The following is an 18122-nucleotide window of genomic DNA, read 5'->3' as shown; positions in this document are numbered from 1 at the left end:
GATTCGGACTGAATAATCAAAAGATGACAGACTCGATGTTTTTAATCATATCACATTTTTGATAAAATCGTTGAAATAACATTAATGTTGATGACATAAAGATAGAATTGCCTTTATTTGTATAGAATGCTTAAGGAAGTATGTATATAATTTAATCTTTAAACCCGACAATTTGGGGTAAATTACACTAGTTAGACATTGTGAATTTAAGTATATGTATTGACCCATTGTATGTATTCGCTGGTGCAAACATCTTTTTATTTTACACAAAACTTTAGTATACAGATATTTTCACTTCCTTTTAGTGAAAATTTGGCCATGTGATGAAGTCCATCATAAACTTCGACATCAAAAAGATCATGATATAAGCAAAACTAATCCGTAAGTATGTGATTTTTTTATTAATGATAAGTAGGTCTTTCAAGATTGTCAAAATATATGATCATAATACAATGCTGTTATATATATAAACGGAAGAAAAATAAGCGACCAAATATCAATTTATAAATTCAGAAATAAAACGTGGAAAACTAAAGAAAATTGAATGAAAAATAATGATGTATTATATATATATGTAAAATTTTACACGCGGAAGTGAAGAAACCACAAAAAAGGAAACTTCGATATATATTGTTACTTATCAGGGGAAAACTTAAGTAAATATTGCAGCTGATGGAATGTGCGCAATTACTTTAAGGTCAGTGTGAAACATTTTAGTTCGAGCTTTAATTTTAAACTACTTGATTTGCGTTAGTTTATTGTGTATTATATATACTACTACCGACACCTATTAAAGAAAATATAAATGTCTTAAATGCTTTCTTTATCATGCATAGTTATTAGCTACAAAAATTGTGAAGGGTGGGGTCGTGTCATTCCATCCTATGTTTTCTATGTTATATTCTTTATTTACTTTGTCAAGTTTCTGTCGTTTTTCGTAGGTATTTTTTTTATTCATTTCAGACTGTTCCGTAGATAGAATCATATTCAAAACAGTGTGGTCCTGGCCATTCATTGACGACCTAAATTATCCCATTGACTGGGACAGATTAGGTGAACGTTTGTCTGTAACGACCATTGCTCACTTCTTACTAATTATAGAATTTAAACTGTGGGGTCACCAAAGGTTCTTAACGCCTTTAATAATAAAATAATTCGAAAAATTATTCAGGAATAGCCTTTATGTTTTGATTAATATTATTGATATAAATCAACACATCGTATTATTCCGGATTCGTTTTTCGAATTGCTTTATTTAGGTGTTGAGAACCTTTGGTGACCCCACAGATTCAGTGTCTTTAACAAGTACATAGTGAGCAGTGATTGTTACCGACAAACGTTCACCTAATCTGTCCCAGTCAAAGGGATAATTTAGGTCGTCAATCAATGGCCAGGACCACACTGTTTTGAAAATGATTCTATCTTCACATTCTTTACGTAGGTTTTAATTGATGACAAACGAAAACAACACTTTTAAAATTTGGTTCGTCTTTATCGTCGTATTCTAATGACACTGAAGTGATTCGGTTGTCTGTTTTATATAATTTACTGTTTTCATTTAATTGTATGACTATTAGAATAATTGAGGTAAATGTCAATTAGACAGCATTACAAGGTCACAAAAAAAAGACATCTAGAGTAGCGGTCAACAGTCAGTCAGGTGTCAGTACATTGAGTAGAGCAATAAGCAATAAAAGATATAAGCGATTTGCATTCAACTTATAGTTCTTATAATATGCACTACCAAAATGTCCGTGAAAGCAACAGTGATTGATCCGGAAATTTTCATAAGTGGGGGCCAACTGACTGACCTAAGAGGGAGCCCACTCCAGTCACGCTTTAGTGATTCCCTATATAAGCAACCATTTTTTTTCCCAAAAAGGGGGGCCTGCCCCGCCCCCCCCCCCCCTTAATCCGCCTCTGAGCAAGGACAAAGTCTACATAAGTAGAAAAGTTGGTGTAGATGAACTATGTTCTGTACAATGAAGAAGTGATTTGTTTCCTGTTCCTGTACAATTATACCTTAACTTAAAGGTAGGATTTCATAAAGATACGATGATATACTTTTTATTGTTTTATTATCTATTTATCTGCTGTTGAAACGTGTAGTTATCATATTTTTTATTGTAGGCATACTTCTCTTTATGATGGACTAGTATACATGTAAAAATGAAAGCCAGCTGGTGGATTTTATTTCTTTGTGGTAGGTAGGAAAATAATAGTAAGCTCATGAGACTCGCCTCGTACCCATTCTTTTCATCTATATAGACTGTCATATCTAGAATTGAGGTAACAAGTGTATGGGTAGTAAAAATATAAGGTATTTCGGGAGGTTATTTATTTAAAAAGGCAATATGCGTAAAGAAAAACGATCGAGTAACTTTCAAATTTGCTCAATCCTATATAGCCACCATTGACACATATTTCTTAATTGGGGTTTGGAGCTGGCATATCAGTAACTGCTATTAGTCCTTTGTTAATTTGTGTATCTTTGTTATATTGATTAGTTGTTTTTTTGCAACCTATTCTGACATCGGACTCGGAGTTTCTGTATTCAACTAAGGTGTATAGGGGGAGGTTTGAGATCTCACAAAACATTTTTAACCCCGTTGCATGTTTGCGCCTGTCCCAAAGTCAGGAGCCTCTGGCTTTTGTGAGTCTTGTATGTGCATGTTTTTAATTTTGTTTATTTACATGTTTTGGATTTTAGTGTGTTATCCATTTTAACTCAACTAGTACACATTTTTATAAAAGGACCAGCTGATGCTATCCTCCGGGTGCAGATTTGTATCGCTGCATTGAAGACCCATTGGTGGTCTTAGATCGGCTGTTATCTGCTTTTTTGGTCGGGATTTTGTCTCTTTGGCACATTCCCCGTCTCTATTCTCAATTTTACAAAAGTACGCTATACTTGTGTGCGTACAATGTATTAATATATGTTTTCTCTCTATCAAATCACTGCAATAAAATATTGCTAATATAATATTTTCATGATCATATTTAAGTGGTTTATAAATTAAGAGATAACACGAATAGGCCTCACGCTTCTATTTTAACCCAAAATTCCATGTTTCAACTAAGGTACTACAAAAGAGTAGAAAATGTTAAAGACATCAATCACAGATTAAATTATGGGTATAGATGCTTTATTATCGAACTTTTTATTACATGTTATATAAAAGAATATTTGATCTTTTAAAGAATCTTTATTTTATACATAAGGAGAGATAACCAAGTTTACTTTTTTATGAAGGTAAAAACAAAACAAGTTATTCTAAAAATAAGAAGAGGTGATATTTTGCCAATGTGACACTATTCTCCGTCAGACATCACTTCGTAAAGATGGATTTATAAAATAATTTGTTATAGCATTTGTCTTCTCTTTAATGAAAAAAAAATAACAGTATGATGCGTGCACAAAACAATAATCGAAAAACAGATATATTGCATCAAACTTCGACCCCTGAATTGCCGGCTCCTAACTTGGGACTGGCACATACAGAATTTACATAAATAAACATGCATGCTGTATGCAAACCTTCCCCTAACCAAGCACAGTGGTGTAACAGTATAACATTAGAACAAACTATAAAAATTAGTTCAAAAGGTCTTGACTTATTATGTTGATACTAGTAAAATTATTGAAACTCCGTCAACCGTAGGACGGTCAAGCAATATCAATAATCGACCCAGAACACTTCAATTCGTCGTATTCATATACAGAGATAATAAGAAGTGGGAGTGACAGGGTACATATACATACCCACAACAAAAAGACACTAAGTAAAGATATGAAGTACTCGCTATATCTAATAACTACTCTAGTTCAAAGCAAATTACAACTTATAAAAAATCATGTATCTAAAGCTATATAAAAAAAACTACATTAAAATGCGCAGTACTTATGCAAAATCAGCAAGATGCAGGCAAAACTCATACAAGGAAACATTTACCGATGAAAAATACCAGAATTATGCAGCCGTAGAGATTATGAGTATGTTCATGTCTCAAGTTACAAATTTTATAATGTTGTCTGTAAAGGGGTTTATGTTTTATTTGCATACTTTTTTTAAAATGTGCTATTAAATTACTTAAAATGACATTTACAAGAACAGTTGCAAGCAGTAAGAGGAACAGGGAAGTCAGTATTTTTGAATAGATTGACGAAATCGTTAACTTTTCTTTTTAACACAAATGATATCAAATATTTTGAAATTCAGTCAAGAAAACAGGACTTGGGGTTGGCTCAAATAAGTCGTGGCGAAAAAGGCATGCGATTGGCGCAAAACTTTTCCTTTTTTTTTTAATTTACTGTCTCAACTTAAGTTTTACAGACTCCTTTTTATATTCGTATATTCGTATCCGTATTTAATAATCACTAGACTGATGAAAGATACAACAACCAATGACACATAGGCATAAAATACCGGAGTTATAAACTGAAAATAGTCGATATTTCATTTAAGATGACTGCATACATTGATTAAGCCCAAAAAGGTTATATCAGTAAAGTTAGATATATCCTTTTCTTCATTTTTTTTTAAATGACATACAAATTGGTGTAACTGGAGAAGTTAGCTGTAACTCCAGCTCCATGGAAAGCCTATTAGCATTCCCTTTAATGAATCCTCGATCTGCGCCTAATGTACATCATAGCTGTTTATATGCAGCAAGACCGGAACCAATGCCCACTCTTGCAAGAGTATTGTCATCCTTACTGTAGATGAAAGGTCCATATCGGTAGCATTGCAAGATCAAACATTACACCATACTCTGTGTAGACGCCCTTTTGGAAATCATAGGCACTTTATTTACAATAGCCACCTTAAGCAGAGTTCTGATTATTTCATGTGATGTCCGAAAAAAGAATATAGTATAAAGTATTCAAAATTCAGAGGAGCAGATAGATCGTCATGCAAAGTTATGACAAGTTTCCCCAATTCTACCAAAACACAACAATCGTCTGTCCTCATTTTTTAAATCCAAAACTTTGAAATTACACAGTCTTATGCTAATATCACAAGGAACCCAATACGTGTCAGGGAAATTACCAGATTGTGTTTTTTGTCAACACAGGCTTGCTCTGTTTGATGGGATGAAAGAATGACAAACAAACAAATATTTAAGAATTGAAAACTGTCATTTATTATTAAAATGACGAAGAAGCAACACAATGAAAAACATGTATAATGAAATCAATAAATCATATTTATAAACAACATATATGGTTATAATGACAAAACCTTATTGACCCATCCCATCAAAGATGGGGTTACATTCGCCCATCAGAGATGGGTTACATTCGAATATAAACACTGACATATTGTTTAACCAAATAAAACATGAATACACAATACCCATTATTAAACAAAATTAAAATATTTCAATTTAAATTGGTTCAAACATAATGAAAAAATCCGAATTAGCTATCCAGGGAGGGATGGTGGGTATAATTTTTAGTTCCAAAATTTTCCTGCCACTTCTAACTGCAACTGAAGCGCCTTCTGAGATCATATAACATGATCAGGGGAAGGAATAACTTGGTATTTGCGTTTCTACCAAATAAGAACAAAGAGTTATGCCGCTTTCCATAGTACCGCCTAGTTTGCCAAAAAATCATTTTTAATAAAAATTAGCATTATGTTCTTTTTCTTTCATACTTACAATATTATATATATACTAAGCGTGTGTTATAATATATACCCACTGACTTGTACCATTCATATTATTGCTTCCGCATACTAAATCTTCTTATTGTTATTTGTCTTGTTGTCGATTAGATAAAAATCGTTGTTGATACTTGTGATTTATCTATATATAACATTTGTGGTTAATTATATTTTTTTAAATACGGATTTCCAAATTCTATAGTTCCTTATTTTTCGTTTGGCAGTGTTATGTGCAAATAACATATTGCAAAAATATAATATTTAATACTAGAACGTATTTTAAACTCTCAATTTTTATTTAATGAAATGAAAACTTCCTTGAAGGTTCTATGACCTTGGTGCATATAGCTAGATGACTTTGTATTTGTTTTGATTTTCAAATTTAAATAAACCTTAACTTATCTTTTCAGTTGTTGTACATGAGATGGAAGTATGTACACAAACAGATATACTCCCTAGCAGCGCAGGTATTGTTCCTACACCAACAGAACAAACAATGGCAGATTTATCATTTAATAATAGCCCAATTGCATATCAGACACAATCTATTTTAAGTACTGACTTTTCAACTTTGAAAACACAGATATTTTCACCTGGTATAAATGTGACATCGTCCAGTATTGTAGATGCTAATACAACATTGACTTCCGTTGTGCCATTTGTGTCTACTTCTTATGTTTCTACATTGCTGGCATCTGCTACGCTCGATATATTTCTAACAGACAGTGAAAAGACAAGTATAGCAGAATCGATAAAAAGTATTGCTAGTGATCAACTTTCGGTAGAGACAAGCGAGTCCATAGTTCAAACTGAATTAACTTTTATTACAAGTAGTACCGCAAAATTTGAATCAACATTGTTGGAATTCGTAAATAACACGGACAACATAAGCAGCGAATTTTTCAGTAGTGTGTATAAAACATATTCTCAACTTGACTTTATACAGACAAACTCGTCGCTTAGCTTGCCGACAAACGCTGACGAGAACTTTCTGTCTGTACCTACAATCACAGAGACAGTTCTGTCAACTCGACCTGAATCAACATATGACATAGAGATAACGAAGATTTTTGGTAAAGGAAGTACTTATAGCAGTGAAGATATTTCAACACCTTTAAACTTTCATTTATTAACCACGAGTATGGCGGAAATGTCTGCATTAAGTAATTATTCCTTTAACACACCTGACCTGGCAAGTAGTGTTTCTAAAATTAGTAGTTCGTATACCGACAGTGTCTTATCAACACAATTAACGTCTAATCAATCATTTAATTCAGCGGGAACTTTTACATTGAAAACTACCAACGTCTTGTCAAGTTCAAGTTCGGATGGACGGCTAAGCTCATCGCCTCTGTCCACATTAATTGCGACTAGCATGGATAAAATAGGACTTAATGCAAGTTCGTCACTTGTAATGGATAAAACAACAGCTATAGCTTATTCGTCAAGTGAAATTTATAGTTCAACTTTAAATGGAATACAATCGGATCAGATAACACCGAAATCTGACTTAGTTTTATCTTCCTTTTCGAGTACTTACGATTCACCTGTAATTTCAACACTGAAAAACAATTTGGGGACATCTTCATATGAAACATTTATCCACACGAGTGAACAATCATATACATTTTCAAGTACAATTATACGATCAGATATCGATGGAATAAAAAGGACTATTTCCTCATCTGTGGGCTCGATCGTCCCAACCACGCCTCATGATACAGGTGTTACTTCCGCATTCAGTAAGATGCCTTCATCTACCGCAACCGCGGAGGATTTTCGACCAGCAGAACTACAGACACAAATAGACGGTAAGCGTATTAATTTGTGTACAAAATGACTATAAAAAGGTGTATTACGAGGTTTGTTTTAATTCATGGTCTTGTGATGTGTGTAAACATTTGTAAATGTCAAATATGTTATGTTTAAATAATTATGTAGTCCACATAGAATAGATTGTATACTACCTGTGAAATTAAATACATTTAAAGCGATTTAAAGGTTTAAACCGTATCTTAACTTAGTGAAATGACATCTACCTGGTTATGATTTTTTAAGGATAATAAATGAATTAAGAGTGAATTAACTTTCGGTATTCTACCAACACCTCTATTCAGTATTACAGGGACGTTTCAATGAAGTACATTTCATGTAAGATATTGAAACGTCAAGGTCTTGAACCGACTCCTAAAAAAAATCTAAAGAAACAAGTGTCAATCAAATGTTCTTCACTCAATACGGATAATTCTAAGTGTTCAAATTACTGAAAATATGATAATAAATAGATAAATTTAAATAGTATAAAGTGTACTATAAATAGTTTTCGAAACTATACAAAATAGGCTTAAAAAACAACATGTAAAAGGCAAAAAAAAAGAAAAGTTGAAGAGTATTGAGGGCCTAAAATTTCAAAAGGTTTTGCCGAGTACAGCTATAACAATTGAAATTTCAAACCTGAAGTCTACACCTGTGCCATCTTTAATCTTTTATGTTCAAAATCATCAAGTGTATGGCACATACAAAAATCATATGGTATTTTTCATACATTCAGATTGAAAAGATTAGAACAAAAGACACAATGATGGTATGATAGCCAACAAAACAGCTATCCACAAGAGTTGCATTCAAAAATGATCAAACCCATACCGTAAAGTCCGCTACCAAAAAAAAAACAAGACATGTCAAAATGCGAAAACATTCAAACGCCAAAAGATATGGCCCGATTTATTACAAAACAATAAACGAAAAATAATTGTAATACAGTCACTAGCACTGGTTTGGAACAGACACATAACGATTGATTCAGGTTTTATATATTAAGAAGGTGACGAAAGATACCAGATGGACAGTCAAACTCATACATCAAAAATAAACTGACAACGCCATGGCTAAACATGAAAAGACAAACAGACAAACAATAAAACACAAGACACAACATAGAAAACTAAAGAAAAAACACAACACGAACCCCACCAAAAACTAGGGGTGATCTCATGTGCTCCGGCAGGGAATGAAGTATGATTGCAATTAAGACAACTATCAACCAGAGTTCAAATGATGTGGATGTAAGCAACTATCGGACACCGTGAAGCCTTCAACAATATACAGAAACCATACCGTATTGTCATGTACATTTTCATCTTATACGTATAAAAGGTCCTGACATGACAAAACAATAAACGAAAAACAAAGTTGACAGACAGTTACCAATAGCTACTACTAAATGTGAGGCCAAATTAGTTTTCTCGTTTGCATTGTTTTACATTAGTCAATTCGGATCTTATTATATCTGACTGTTTGAAAGGGTTTGATCATTGCTGAAGGCTGTACGGTGACTTTTCTATGTCATTTTGTCTCTTGTGGAGAGTTGGCAATCATATATCACATCTTATTCTAAGTAATAGTCTTGAATTGAAATAGAACTGTCAGTACCTTTTTATTGTAAACAATAATTGCATATTTAAATTACATGAATATCTCGATTTTATAGTAATGTATTTATACATCCTCTTCATCCCCAGTGGGACATAAGGCCATACCACCATATTGCCTACATCTCTCTCTGTCCTTAGCCATGTACTGGGCTTGAACCCAGGTGTAACCCTTTAGTTCCAATCAATTCTCTGCTACAGTTCTTCGATAGGTTATTCTTGGTCTTCTTGGTTTCTTTTTTCCTGGTGGTGTCCAATATAGAGCTGTTTAAGTGTGTGGTGTTGTAGCATTCTCAGTACATGGCCTAACCATCTAAATCTTCGTTGTTTGATTTTTGCTGTAATGCTGTATTAATGTTCTTAGCATAATATTTCTCCAAAAGGCTCTTGTTGCTGATTTTTTTTTTGCCAGAATATTCTGCTGATCTTTCTTAGGCAGCTTGTATTGAATGCATCAACTTTTTGAAGGTCACTAACTAAAACACGCCAAGTTTCTGAACCCTACAGTACAACAGATTTTACATTGCTGTTGTAAATTCGCGGATTGGTGCTTAAAATATATCATGTTGATGGTACTCTAATCAGTCAAAAAGCTTTCTCCTTCGTTTTATTGCTAGTGTAAATTTGTATCACTCAAGTTTAAAGAACGTGACTGATTCGATCGATGTTTAGTTTAATGACTTTCATATTTTTTTGTACGATTTGTCGCCATTTTACATCTGGTTGCTGATAACAAATAATTATTGATGATGTTTTTATTTTATTGTTATTGCATTTTCCCCTTTATTTTAGTATTGTTGTAATAAATTATATGTGCATTTTGTTGTGAACTGTGTCTTTTTCTGCACAACGGTCTAAAGAATGATTGGAACTATTATGTAGTAGTCAAAAAAGCTATCCAGCGCTGAATATATTGTAGTTGTTGCAATACAATAAACAAAACGCTGAATGGCTTTCACAAGTAATAACTGCATCCATATTATTGATATATATATACATATTATTGAAATAAAGATGAATTTTAGGTATATTCTATACGTTTGAGCCCCTATACATCATGTTTACTGTGTTATAGTCCGAGTATAAGACAGCGAGAAAAGAGCAAGTCGACTAAACATATTCTTCTGCTGTTGTTTTTTCAATGGTCGGGTTGTTGTCTCTTTGATATATTCCCCATTTCCATTCTTAATTTTATCTAACGACTAGATGCTAAGACACTGGTCACAGTTCAGACAGTGTTCCAGTCGATGTCTCACACTTTAAGCTTTGATATTTTTGAAATAATCATTCATTTTCAATGCATTTGTTGCCTCGCCAGTGACGAAACTTTTTATAGCAATGTTGTTTCCGATGTCGGCGTCGGCCTCATCAACAATGTTTAAAGTTTGTGATTCGGGCACAAATTGGACCGAATTCAAGATATAAGTATACGCGGTAGGTAATGAGAATTAACTGTGAATAATAGGAAAAGAAAAAGATAAAAAAAAATATTTCATAAAGTTAATTTCAAGTTATCATTTGTTGCAATCAAGCATTGAAACAGACTTTCTGCACGTGTTAAGATAAATTATGTATTTACAATATGTTTTCATACCTTCTCACTTTTAATTAATATCTACAGAAAAGTGGCCATTATTAACTTTCACGCCACTATGTTTATATAAAATGGTATAAATATGTAATTTATCTCTATTGCAGTATAACATTAAGTCGTTCTTTTTATAAATTTGTTTTGGTTAAAAGGCATTAATCGAAGTGCGAGTAAGCGTTCGTTCATATATGTTAAATTTTATACAGAAATTAGGAGATAACTGTATTGTATTTTAAGCTTGGCCTTCGTAAAACGTAGATTTTACTGTCGCAAATTGAGTTTACCTAGCGACGCGGAGGTGTCTTTAATTCAAAATTTAAGGTCCCTGTAATGTCAGCCTTCCTAAACAATATAAACACCCCGTCAAATGTTGTTCCATCTCAGCTTCTAGTAAATATTCTACAAATATTCTTCCTGTTGAAACTGTTATTTTCGCATTGACAGCTTCTTTACATGCACGTTTCGGAAATTATCGGTCGATAGTAGGCATTCCGATGGGAACTAAATGCACCCCTTTCATGGAATGCTTGTTCATGTTTTTCTATAAATCACTGGTTATGGCTGCATTCAGTAAATAGCCGCCTAAATTCATTTGATAAAAACTAATAAAACTTTTTGTTGCATTGGTTTTGCATTGAATTATCAAAACTTCTGTAATTAAACTAAGAAAAACCTGAGACTACTGTAGGAAGTAATCGACCTAAAATGAATCAAATACCATCAGAAATTATTATCCCTTTCTAGATTCTGATATTTCAAATTCACACTGTAAACTCCACCTGGTGATTATTCCTGCCTTTTTATTTTTTTATTTTTTTTTACGGTAAAATTCTGTTGGTCCGTTCTTGCGATCGTAACCGTTCGTTGAGCACGTATCTGTAGTGGAGTTTTATATCTCTTAATTAAGTTATGCAAGATTAATATCTGTTTTTGTAGAAAACTTTTTAAGACAATGGATTTTACATCCTCATTTTAAACGGGAGTTAAACAGTGTGTGCTAAATACTTATTCACAACTACATCATTGTGACCACATTGAATTTAATGGGGTGATCAAATCTTTGTTTTTTCTCTTCAGAATTTATATGATCAAACTTGTTCTAGTCCTGGATGCTTGTGTAATATTTGCTGCTTGGACTTTAACAAACAGCTTGCACTGAGTCGACTGTATTTTGCTCAACTAACTATACCATTATAGTCTTACTCAATTTTTTCTTTGCAGATCTAAACGAGACAGTTAATGGATACAAAATCGCCGTGGTAGTACTTGCACTGATCATAGTACTTTTAATAACATTAATTGTTCTGTATATCATAAGACGGAGGTAAGTCTAACTTATCGTTTCATGTGTCGAGAACCCATGTGAAATTACTACATTTTTATTTCTTACCAGTTTACAAAAGAAGCATCACTCAGGAAATATTATTTCCTGTCGTTTTGGTAAAAAAAAACAATAGAAGGAAACATTGGTGCATAAATTGTTATTTGGTAGATTTTAAAACATGCTATAATGATGACATATAAATTCGTTCATTTCACGATATTTGAATGAAATGCAACTCAATCTAGAAGAGTTCGTCTTTGGCTTCATTCTTGTTTAGTCATTGCTAGTTTATATGGTCTTCAACATTTATGGATTTCGCCTACGAACTTTTGACCTCGAGAGTATTAGTTTCTTGGAATTCCAGAAACACATGTGTGTAAGAAATCGAAGCATTTATAATGACGTAGATATGTATATGGGCGTTTTTCAATAAAAGCGTAATTTTCAGTCCTAAAAAAAATGGAAAATCAACTTGTCTAAAATTTAATTTCAAGAGTTATTTTGAATACCTCTATTATAGACCTGTTTGTAAACAAAAAGTGCAATCTTAAATATTCTTTAAAATGATATTATTTTCATAATTTGTGTACTGTTTCGTAGGGGACTTTTGTCCCCTACGAAACTTCTTCTCAACACACATATTTGTTGCAATTTTAAATATTTCCTATAGACATTCCAGCTTGTTTACTTTAAATACTAGACAAATATCATTTTTTTCTGAATTGGAAAACCATTTTTATCGATAAAGATTAGACAGTACTTCACATGTGAAGGTACAACTCATGTTACGTAGTGGACATTTTGATGCGTTTCGTAGTGGACAAAACCGTTTCGTAGTGGACAAAACCGTTTCGTAGTGGACAAAACGTTTCGTAGGTGACAACAACCATATTATATGTTAATAAAAACATAATAAAAATTATATGAAACTAACCCTTGTTATTTGTTTTGCACGAATATAATTAAAAAAAGAGTAAAAAAAGACTGCATGGTAGTGGTAGTGTCCACTACAAAACGTTTTTCTCCCATACTTGTTTCGTAGGGGACCGTTTCGTAGGGGACGTATTCGCATGTTTTATTTTTTTCCCACAATCCCTATATTGCAATAATAACAAGACTGATTGTATTCATGAAAAGCATTTATTAAGCTGTACTCTGATATTTTTTTCATAATTTTAAAACCAGATACTGAAGGAGATTTGACCCGTTTCGTAGTGGACATTAACAAAAATACGGTATCACTCTGGTCCATTTGATGTGCTCAATTTTTCTTACCAACAATTGTATTGCCGTTATAAAAGCATCACTTCTTATGTAAGACCCTAATGTTTATATCTCTTGCAAACAAAAATTACATTGATTTTATAAAACTATTTATTGGCAAATTTTAATGACTTCGTTTCGTAGTGGACATTTTGTGAGGGACATACCTTCTGAAATTAAAAGTCCTATATTGAAAGCTGTTTATTAAAATATGTTGGCTCTGAACATACTCTTGAATTATTAAAGAACTTATGTAAGGTAAAAATAACATTTATTTCTTCATTTTTTTACGATATTTTAGAGTATGAATGTTGAACAGGCGGTCTAGGGACATGCCATTTTGGTTATTTTGGACCATTCAGGAGTCAATATCTTAACAATCCCTCTAAAAAATAAACTATTTCTTTGCTTAACAATGTTACATCTAATTCAATGTACTGACTGCACAAAAAATTACTTGCAAAGATCAAACACATTTTTTTTAAAGTGGCTGGGACAAGAAAATACGTTTTTATTGAAAAACGCCCATATATTAAAATACCTTGTCTGATGATTGAGAAATTCATAAAAATATTTGCAATACTTTCAAAACGGCAACCGTCGTCATAAAAGTGGTAACTGTTAACTTTTTACCCTCACTTTATAATATGTGCAGAATGGTGGGGATGATTCGCTTGAATATGTCACTATTTCAATCTTCGAGGTATATGATAAGGAAGAAAAATCAAGTGAAAAATAAATGAAAAGTGTGTCGAGTGAACTTGATTGTTTGCCAGTCTAAAGGTCTATGGTGAATTTTGTCTTATATCAGTATTCATAACTTGTGGTAAAATTTATTTTGTGGTTTTACAGGAGATATTATCAAAGAAAACTATCAGTTCCTCCAGGGATGGACGAGGATTTGTTGAAAAACGATGGGACGGTAAGAGAGTATATTTCAATTATTTTGGTCCCATCATCTACTTTTGATTTGTTTCCTAGCCAAATCTTCCGCTTTATGACCATTAAATTTTTTTTCGCTGAAATTACAACATTACGTGACAGAAATGCAGCACAAACACCACCTGCAAACACATGCATGTACATTCATCACAGAGAAACGCACAAACAAATAATATAATAGTCGACACAACATGCAAGCTGTAGAACAACAAAGAACATACAATTTCCTCAACGACAAACACAACAGGATATAACAAACAGTGACGGGCTTGCGTAACTTACAAAATACAATTATTTTCATGAGAAGTAAACAGCGAGGCTAGTCATCTGCTTAGTTTTTATTTGTAAGTTGTCTTTTTGTAAATTGGAGACGATTAAAAACCTTATTCAGTTTTAAATTGTTATTCTCTTACAGAAGATGAGACAGCACAACAGAACGTATTTTGATACTGCGCAGACAGGCGAATTGCGTATAAGTGGTAGAATGAGCACAGCTTCACTAGAAAATAAAGACAGTGAACCACTTAGTTTGTTAGAGTCATTTAACAAATCTAGGAACCAAACATTACTAGAATCAGCCACAGAAAATGGAGATAACAAAAACAAAATTGATAATATAAAAGATGAGGAATTGTAATATTTCTACTAGTTATCTCATGGAAAAACATTTCAACATGTTAACTAAAAGTGGTTTTGATTGGATAACGCCGTCTGCTGTCAATTTCACGTCATTTCCGGATATTTAAAATGTTTATATGGAACAATTTACTGAATTTGTATTCGAAAAAGGAATGATAGTAGTTGTGTTTGAAGCTCCTTGTCACCATCCAGTAAATTTGCATAACTTTTGCTCAGTCAAATCAGCAAATTGAAATGGCAGCTCTTCCAACTAATTATTTAAAAAAAATCTGAAATAGCTGGAATATATGTGTAGAAAATGATATGAAAAGCTTTATAATATATGTGCAATATTTGTAAATAGTAAATACATTTATATATATTTGATTTTATAAAGTATGATAGGTTGTTCATGAATGGATATTATATATGTGATAACTATCCTTAAGACATCCAGTGATTGTTGATATATGCATATTGAATGATTCAGTTATATTTTAATTCAATTGTATTTTTACATGTGTTCTTTTGAAATTTTATATATAACATAATTTTAAAAATAATAAAATTTTCAATCAACGGTCATTGTTTACGTGTCGGTGGCTATGTCGCCGAATTTAACAGCTGACAATTTATGTGTATGTTTTGATTGATTGAAGATTGTTTGCACTTTACACCACTTTAAAATCGTGTCGGTCATTTTCTTTTGTGTGATTACAAATGATATGCGCATTTCGATACTTATACCAATTGACGTTTATTTTTTTTCCTTTTTAGTATAAAAAAGAAGATATGGTATGATTGCCAATGAGACAACTGTCCACAAGAGACCAAAATGACACAGACATAGAACCCCTTCTTCTTAGATGTGAAAGTAATGAATCCATCCTTCTTTTTTAATTCTCCTTTTAAGATACCGGATTGATGTTTGATATGATTATTATTATAGTGTCATTAACTGGCGGTTTCTGTATTGGCACTGGTATAGATTCAAGGTTTGCCTATAATATGGTCTCGAGACCAACCACTTTCCGTTTGGTTAATGATAAATAATACAATTAAAACAGCACTAATACTACCAAAAACGGCATGTTGCATACTGGTGACGACGTTTTGGTCATATAAAAGAGTGATGAAAAATACCAAAGGGACAGTCAAACTCGTAAATCTACAACAAACTGACAACGCCATGGCTAAAAATGAAAAAGACAAACAGGCAAACAATAGTACACATGGCACAACATAGAAAACCAACCAATAAACAACACGAACCCCACCAAAAACTAGGGGTGATCTCATGTGCTCCGGAAGGGAAAGCAGATCCTGCTCCACATGTGGCATCACATATAAATCACATGATCTATATTGCTTTTCAGCCCGGTCCAATATTTCCAATACGCCCTATATTCACATCATTGCCAGTCCGTATTGAAATATTGGACCTATATTTACATCATTGCCAGTCCGTATTGGAAATATTGGCCCTATATTCACATCATTGCCAGTCCGTATTGGAAATATTGGACCTATATTTACATCATTGCCAGTCCGTATTGGAAATATTGGACCTATATTTACATCATTGCCAGTCCGTATTGGAAATATTGGACCTATATTTACATCATTGCCAGTCCGTATTGGAAATATTGGACCTATATTTACATCATTGCCAGTCCGTATTGGAAATATTGGACCTATATTTACATCATTGCCAGTCCGTATTGGAAATATTGGACCTATATTTACATCATTGCCAGTCCGTATTGGAAATATTGGACCTATATTTACATCATTGTCAGTCCGTATTGGAAATATTGGACCTATATTTACATCATTGCCAGTCCGTATTGGAAATATTGGACCTATATTCACATCATTGCCAGTCCGTATTGGAAATATTGGACCTATATTTACATGCTTCGTTCTGTACGTGTATGTTATGTGTTTTATCTGTTTCCAAAACATGCTTAGAATTGAGGACATCATTCAACTACTGTTATGGACAAAGGAAGATAACTCCAATGTTAAATTATACCTTTAACAATGACAATTGTTATTAAAGGTACCAGGATTATAACTGTTTAGTGTCTTTCAATCTTTTAAATATCAGCTGTATTTGTACGTGGCAGGTGTAATGCGAGCTTTAGCATTTATCTTCGATTTGAAATCCCTTGAGGCCCGCGTAGTAATATTAAAATTCAGCTGAAGACGGGTTCGCAAAAAAGAAACTCGAATGGTCAACAATAATACATCGCTCAAGGTGAATAATTATCTATTTTAACATAACAACTAATTTCAACAGTTAAAACAAATAACATAACATTGTCCAATTTGAAACAGAAGTGTACAAGTTGTCCTACTCTTCAGACTTGACATTCCGGCACTAAACATGTATTCTGAAATTAACATGGTTGTTTTTGTTACACAATCATACACATTCAAGTTTTGAAATCGACAATTGTCGACTCGATCATCGTAGAAAATACTGCTGTTCAGGTGTGTATGTAATCAGAAAATTGGTGTAATTTTTATTGCTCTAAAGAAATGTTTGAAAACAAACAGAACGTATAAAAGTAATCGTTAATTCGCATAAGGTCAATAAAACGTCATTGGAATGCGACTGCAATACACATTGAGGTGACGCAGGTTCATAGTTGTAAAACTCAGTTCGGCAGTGATAACTTATCGTTTTGTCACCCAAATTGTGTTGAGTTTGAGAATAAACGAACACAAAAAAATACACGTTACTTGCAGATGGTCATTGAAGATAAATCTCAATTGAGTATTGTTTTCTACTTCAGTGGATGCTCTTTGTAAACACTTTATTCCCGTGACTGGCATGGGGGGAAATGGCTATATAACACCAGCAACATTTTTACTATATTGCTATTGATGGTGAAATACGCTTTTTTGCCAGCATGAATTTTTATATGTTTTATAATCAGAGCCGGCAAAGTAGTAAATTTGTATACGTATGCTTTCTGTCCTTTCTAAACTGGCATGAGTTGTTCGTCATCTGGTGTTGGGAAATAGCTACTGCCAAAAATTGGGCGCAGCACATTTTAGCGAAAAATTGAACTACTAGGGGACATTTGAGCGCCGACATAAGAGTCAATTTTAGTGCCGGATTAATCCGTTCACCTACAACTATTTTCGATACTAGTAACCCAATTTAGCGAAAACTTACCTGGTTGAATAATACTCACTAAGCTTTGAACAGAATTTCCGTGTAATTCAAAGCGAACAAAAAAAAGGGTCCAGAGTCGTTACATGCCTATTGTAAT

The 18122-nt window shown here is 33.0% G+C and overlaps 1 protein-coding gene across 2 annotated transcripts; it reads left to right on the top strand.

Moving 5' to 3' along the window:
• The first annotated feature begins 257 nt into the window (after positions 1 to 257).
• Positions 258 to 15030, top strand: LOC134680605 (uncharacterized). Of its 2 annotated transcripts, none has more exons than XM_063539724.1 (6): positions 258 to 381; positions 2131 to 2203; positions 6080 to 7480; positions 11913 to 12015; positions 14131 to 14200; positions 14636 to 15030. In XM_063539724.1, exons 2-6 carry the CDS (start codon positions 2170 to 2172, stop codon positions 14855 to 14857), a joined length of 1830 nt encoding a protein of 609 aa, XP_063395794.1. In that variant the 5' UTR covers positions 258 to 381; positions 2131 to 2169; the 3' UTR covers positions 14858 to 15030. The 2 variants fall into 2 exon arrangements, with proteins under 2 accessions (XP_063395794.1, XP_063395786.1); XM_063539716.1 differs by lacking the exon at positions 258 to 381 and adding an exon at positions 611 to 697.
• Positions 15031 to 18122: the final 3092 nt, after the last annotated feature.

The sequence above is a fragment of the Mytilus trossulus genome, chromosome 1 (assembly GCF_036588685.1).
Source record: "Mytilus trossulus isolate FHL-02 chromosome 1, PNRI_Mtr1.1.1.hap1, whole genome shotgun sequence".
NCBI lineage: Eukaryota > Metazoa > Mollusca > Bivalvia > Mytilida > Mytilidae > Mytilus > Mytilus trossulus.
Note: the sequence above shows the minus strand (reverse complement) of the source record. Positions and strands in the feature narration are given on the sequence as shown.

Bases quoted from the DNA above. Each gene is read 5' to 3' on its own strand.
- LOC134680605 (XM_063539724.1), top strand. From the start codon at position 2,170: ATGAAAGCCAGCTGGTGGATTTTATTTCTTTGTG. The intron at 2,204-6,079 runs GTAGGTAGGAAA...TTATCTTTTCAG, and splicing joins GTGGATTTTATTTCTTTGTG to TTGTTGTACATGAGATGGAA. The intron at 14,201-14,635 runs GTAAGAGAGTAT...ATTCTCTTACAG, and splicing joins TGTTGAAAAACGATGGGACG to AAGATGAGACAGCACAACAG.